This window comes from Oryctolagus cuniculus, chromosome 2, assembly GCF_964237555.1.
Source record: "Oryctolagus cuniculus chromosome 2, mOryCun1.1, whole genome shotgun sequence".
NCBI classification, from domain to species: Eukaryota; Metazoa; Chordata; class Mammalia; order Lagomorpha; family Leporidae; genus Oryctolagus; species Oryctolagus cuniculus.
In genome coordinates this window covers 193,250,965-193,256,964 of record NC_091433.1, presented here as the reverse complement: position 1 = coordinate 193,256,964, position 6,000 = coordinate 193,250,965, and the positions used below count along the sequence as shown (strand labels likewise).

General features: G+C 69.0%; 1 protein-coding gene across 1 annotated transcript; it reads left to right on the top strand.

Annotated features, from left to right (window-relative positions):
* The first annotated feature begins 1,953 nt into the window (after positions 1-1,953).
* On the top strand, positions 1,954-3,249 carry ID2 (inhibitor of DNA binding 2). Its single transcript, XM_051833360.2, has 3 exons — positions 1,954-2,352; positions 2,446-2,497; positions 2,673-3,249. The coding sequence occupies exons 1-2, from the start codon at positions 2,029-2,031 to the stop codon at positions 2,488-2,490; spliced, it is 369 nt and encodes a 122-aa protein (XP_051689320.1). The 5' UTR covers positions 1,954-2,028; the 3' UTR covers positions 2,491-2,497; positions 2,673-3,249.
* The last annotated feature ends 2,751 nt before the right edge of the window (positions 3,250-6,000 follow it).

The following is a 6,000-nucleotide window of genomic DNA, read 5'->3' as shown; positions in this document are numbered from 1 at the left end:
TTACTCTAGGGTCCTCCTTCCGGCCCCCGGATCCCCAAACTTGCGGCGCGCGCCGGCTGCAGGTGCGCGCGGGCCGCGGCCGGGCAGGGGCGAGCCGGGGACGCCCGGGCCCCGCCGGCGCGGATCGGCTGGGCGCGCGCGCTGAGTGACGGCGCGGTTGCCATGGCAGCCGCCGGAGCGGCGCCGCGAGGACACGGCTGCGGGGCGCGTGAATGGGCGGCGTCACGCGCCTGGCGCCGGGGAGTCTGCTCCGGGGCTGCGGCTCCGGCCCCGCCGCGGCCCGGCCCGCGCGCCTCCGCGGCCCATTCATCACCTGGCAGGGATCACACGGGGGGTCACGGGCGGCGGGGACGCAGCGGCGAGAACAAGCCGGGAGGCAGAAAGGGAGTGCGCCCAGGCGTGCCCGATGTGCGGGGCGGGCCCGGGGCTTCGGCCCCCGCCCCGCCGGCCCCAGCGGCACCACGCCGGGACTGCGGGGAGGCCGGGGCCCGAGTGCTGCTGCTGCCGCCGACCGCGACGCGCCGGCGCCAGGCGGGACGCTTCCAGAGCGGGGCTGTGCCTTTACCTGGGGGCGTCCCCGCGGGAAGCCCCGCACACCTCCCCCCGCCCGCGAGTCCAGCTCCGCCGAGTCGCCGGCGGCGAGGTGGGTGACCGCCTCCCCGCCCGCCGCGGAGACGCTCCCGCGCTGGGCTTGTGAGACAGACCGGTTAGTGACTCGGTCTTTAGCTCATGCAACGCCGCACTGCCCCTCAAACGAGCAGAGCCGGGTGCCTGGCCGGAGAACCGGGTCCCGCAGGGTCTCCAGGCGGCCCGGACCGCGGTCCCCGCAAGCAGCCGCCTTACCGCGCAGGGGCACGAGCGCTCGGGACTGGCGGGGCCCTCCACGCACGGAGTCCGTGCGCCGGAGCCAGCCCCAAAGGTGCGTGTTCACGCGGCTGTGGTGGTACACAGAGCACTGCATCGTGGGCCCGAAGTGCCCGGACACAGTCAGTCCCTGCGCGGCACAGACGCGCGGCGCCTCCCAGGGCTGGAGCCAGGGGGCGGCCAGAGCCCGCAGGGCCCCGCGTGCGGGTGCGGGGTCCCGGCGTGGAGGCCGCCCCGCTGCCCCTTCCGGGCACGCACCGCGGGCGCCGAGCAGGCCTGGGGGCCGTGGAGGTCAGGGGCCGCCTGGCCCTCGCCGTGGCCGCCCGCGTGGGCTTTGCATCCAGGCTGGGCTCGGCCCCCTTGCTCCCTCCGGATGCGGGACCGGTGCGGAGCCCTGTGCGTGGCTGGCTGAGAACTTTAATCAGACTACGAGCGTGGAGTTCTTTTAACTAGTCAAATAAATGAAGTTGCGTCCAGTACCCGTGCCAAGACCGCCAACCTCGCCCACGGCGGGCACCGGCTGTCCGAGAGCCGTCCGCTGCGGGACGCGCCATGTGCAGACCCCTGCGGCTCCCGCAGCCGGCCCGCTCCCGCCGGGGCACCCCGCAGCGCGGGCGGGCCCAGTCCCCGGCGAGCGCCCCCAGCCGGAGTGCGTGAGGCGGGCCTCGGCCTCTGGTCCCGCAGCTCTGCCCTGTCCGGGAACACGCAGCCCGTCTTGCACGCGTCTCCACTCTCCCCCGAAACGCCCGCTGTGGGGTTCCACTCGCCGGCGTCGCTGTGGCTCCGGACGGCGGCGGGGCTCGACCCGCCCGAGCTGGGCACCAGCAGTGCGGGTGCGCGCGGGGGCTGCCCCGCGCCCCGCGCCCGGCCCGCGCGCACTGTACTCTATTTACCCCCGCAGCTGCGCCCGGCCCGCCCACCCCGCGGGGATTGGCTGCCAACGCGGAAGGACCGAGCGCTCGCCCCGCGCCCGCGCCCGCCAATGGCGGTGCCCGCTCGGCCTGATGGACGCGCCGCCCTCCGCCAATGGGGACGGGAGGAGGCCCGCGCGTGCGGCGCCGGCGAGCGCGTATAAAAGCCGGCGCGCGGGGCCCGGGCTCCACTCTGCCGAGCGCTGCGCGCGGAGCAGGCGGCGGCCCGGCCTCTCCCTCCCCCTCGGTCAGCATGAAAGCCTTCAGCCCGGTGCGGTCCGTCCGGAAGAGCGGCGTGTCGGAGCACGGCCTGGGCGTCTCCCGCAGCAAGACCCCGGCCGACGACCCCATGAGCCTGCTCTACAACATGAACGACTGCTACTCCAAGCTCAAGGAGCTGGTGCCCAGCATCCCGCAGGACAGGAAGGTCAGCAAAATGGAAATCTTGCAGCACGTCATCGACTACATCCTGGACCTGCAGCTCGCGCTGGACTCGCAGCCCGCCGTGGTCGGCCTGCACCACCCGCGGCCGCCGCTGACCACGCTCAACACGGACATCAGCATCCTGTCCCTGCAGGTGAGCCGGCCGGCGCCGCGGGCGCGGGCGGGGGGCGTGCGTGCGTGCGGTCTCCCCGGGCTGACGCGGGGCCTGCTTCGTCTTCCTCCCCAGGCGTCCGAGTTCCTGCCGAGCGACAGCAAGGCGCTCTGTGGCTGAGCGGACGGTGAGTGTGCGGTGCGGGAGCGCCCCGCGGGGCGTGCGTGTCCGCGCCGGCCCGCGGGCGCACTTGCGGGGAAGGTGGCCGGGGGCTGCCCGTGCGGGGCCGCGAGGAGCCCCGCGTGTTTCCGCTCGCGCACCTGCCCGCCGCGCCTCAGCTGTGCCTCTCTCTCCTTCTGCAGGTGCCCCTGGCTTGGTATTTTTTTTATTTTTTCTCTTTGCACAACAACAAAACACCAACAAACGCACAGGACCTTGGAAGGCGAAGCGGACACGTCGAATGGACCTTTTGCAAAAGGGGAAAAAAAATTTTTTTAAAAATTTTTAAAATGGACGGAGACGGAGGAACGCCGTCGTCCGCGCGTGTCCTCGGCCTGCGCTGCGACTCTGGTTCCTGGGAGACGCGGGCGCCTCGCGTGCGGGTGGATGGCGGTTCCCTGGGTCCCGCGCGCGCTGTGGGCGCGAGCACGTGGAAGTCGCAGGCGGTCGCCGGGTCGCAGCAGACTTTGCCTTTCTGCAGAGGTGGAGCGTGAATAAAACCCCCAGGCGGTCGCCGAAGCCAGAAGTGCCCCTGGGCGCCGTGTACATATTTATATATAAATTATACGTCTATACATATATATATATATGGGGCGAGCCTCCCTGTACAGCGGCAGACGCACACCGCGTGACGACGGACTCGTTCAGGCTGAACTTTTTATAAAAGTTTGCTTGTCAACTTCACCGTTTTATACGAAATAAACCGAGCGCGCTGGCCGAGCCGTGCCGCCTGCGTTATTTCGGGCCCTGAGCGCTGCCCTGAGCCAACCGGACACGCGCGAGTGTGAGTCCGCGGGGGCTGTGCGGGGAGCGCACCGCGCGTCTGACGTCGGCACCCGGGGTCCCGGGCGGGGAGCCGGAGCCCGGCGGCGTCGGGCAAGGGGTCGGGCCGGCTGGGAACCTGGGATGAGCGCCCTGGGGCCGGGGGCGCTTGCCGGCACGGGCCCCGGCCCCTGCGGCTCACCTGGGAGCGGGAGGCGAGGCCCTGGGGTCCGGATTCCCGCGGCCTGGTTTCGAGCGGGGAAGGGAGTAAACGGCCGGTCCACCTGCGCGCAGGCCGCGCCGCGCGGGGGAAAGCCCTGCGGAGCGCGCCCAGGGACGGACCGGGCCCCTGGGACGGCTGGCGCCGGGGTGGAGGCGGGCACCCAGGGCAGCGGGGCGGGGTAGGGGCGGCTGCGGGCTCCGGGCCGAGCCCCGCGGGCCGCCGCTGCTGATAATGGTGCCGCGAGGGGAGGTCAGGGTTGCGGGGGCAGCCGTGGTGGCGCCGGGCGGGCGGCCGCGCTCTGCGGCTCGGCGCGGGCCGGGACGCGGCCGGACCGTGGAGGCCGGGCTCCCCCTGCTGGCGGGCGCAGGGACTGCGGGGAAGCGAGGCACTGGCGGCCCCCGCGCGGGACCGGGGCGGCCGGGGGGGCTGCCCGCGTGGGTTCCTGCGGCCTGGTGGGCGCCTCGCGACGTGGCCAGGAGGCCCTGGACCGCTGGCCGCCCTGCTTGGCGCTGCCTGGGCTCCCGAGAGCCGGCGGGAAGCCGGGTGCGCGCCCGGCCCGCGCGGAGATGGGCTAGGGTGGGCGTGCGCTCTCGGTGAGAGCCAAGTTTGTATGCACTTGTGCACGCACAGAACCCTTCTGTTTTGTGGGGTTTTTTTTTGGGGGGGGGAGCTTTTAAACGGCGGCTCTGAGGCGCGCGGAGCGGCACCGCGTCTCTCCCGCGCGCCTGACAGGACCCCGGCGGCGTCTCCCCGTTGGATTCAGGCTGGGATTTCTTATCTACCACTTTGGGAGAAGAAACGGAGCCGTGACTTCCCTTCTTGTTCTCTCTCTCTCTCTCTCTCTCTCTCTGAACGGGGTCCCCGCGGGGGACGGGCGGGGGTCCCTGCAGTCGCGGACGCAGGGCGACCCCTGCACCGGCGGCCCGGGGCTCCCTCTGAATGCAGGAGGGGCCTCCGAGTGGGGCGAAGATGCCGAATACAACGGAAACCCGCGGCAAGCTGCTTTGCGGGGCTGTAGAAAGTTGGGGGGCTCTGCTCCGGGTTAGGTGCGCACGCCCCGGAACTGCCGAGGTCCCTTGTCCAGCCCCCGCCACACCCCTCCCACTCTGCTGCCACGGGCTGTTTCTGGGCCGGGGTCCCGCCTGGCTGTGGCTGCCTACCTGAGCCGGAGGCCCCAGGAGGAGCTGGGAAGCCTCGGGGTGTGGGTGTGGCTCCCTGAAGGCCAAGGCGAGGGGTTCCCCAGGGGACCCCAGGAAGAGGAGCTGCAGGCAGTGAGCAGGGTGCACCTGTGACACCCGCACCGCACCCCCCCACCCCACCCCCTCCGTGCTGGCTCCAGGTTCCAGCGTCTCTGCTTCCCGTCCTGCTCCCTGCTGGTGCGCCTGGGAAAGCATCAGCAGGTGGCCCACGTGCTTGGGCCCCTGCACCCACGTGGGAGACCCGGATGGGGCTCCTGGCTCCTGGCTTCAACAGCCATTTGAGGAGTGAGCCAGCCAGGCACAGTCTTCCTTGGTCTCCCCCAATCTCTGCCTTTCAAATAAATAATTTTTTTAAAGATTTATTTATTTACTTGAAAGAGTTACACAGAGAGAGAAGGAGAGGCAGAGAGAGAGAGAGAGAGAGAGAGAGATCTTCCATCTGCTGGTTCACTCCCCAGTTGGCCGCAATGGCTGGAGCTGTGCTGATCTGAAGCCAGGAGCCAGGAACTTCCTCCGGATCTCCCACACAGGTGTAGAGGCCCAAGCACTTGGGCCATCTTCTACTGCTTTCCCAGGCCATAGCAGAGAGCAGATCGGAAGTGGAGCAGCTGGGACTCGAACCGGTGGCTGTATGGGATGCCAGCACTGCAGGCGGTGGCTCTACCCACTGTGCCACAGCGCCAACCCTGAGATGTAGGATATAAACTACAGAAAGCACTCAGGCACTCAGGAAGAGGAGGGCAGCAAAGAGGCCTCCCTTAAGAACAGATGGCCAGGGCTGGCGCTCTGCTTACTAGGTCAAGCCGTCTCCTGCAGTGCCAGCATCCCATATGGGCGCTGGTTCAAGTCCTGGCTGCTCCACTTCCAATCCAGCTCTCTGCTGTGGCCTGGGAAAGCAGTGGAGGATGGCCCAAGTGTTTGGGCCCCTGCACCCGCGTGGGAGACCTGGAAGAAGCTCCTGGCTCCTGGCTTTGGATCAGCCCAGCTCAGGCCTTGTGGCCATTTGGGGAGTGAACCAGCAGATGGAAGACCTCTCTCTCTGTCTCTCCATCTCTCTGTCTGTAATTCTGCCCCTAAATAAATAATTTTTTTAAAAAAACTGACACTTTCTATAATTATCACTGTCTCTCGCCCTCACTCTCTCTCTCTCTCTCGCTCTCTCTCTCCCTTTAAAACAGGCAAATAGGGGCCAGCGCTGTGGCTCACTTGGTTAATCCTCCGCCTGCAGCACCGGCATCGCATATGGGCGCCGGGTTTAGTCCCAGCTGCCCCTCTTCCAGGCCAGCT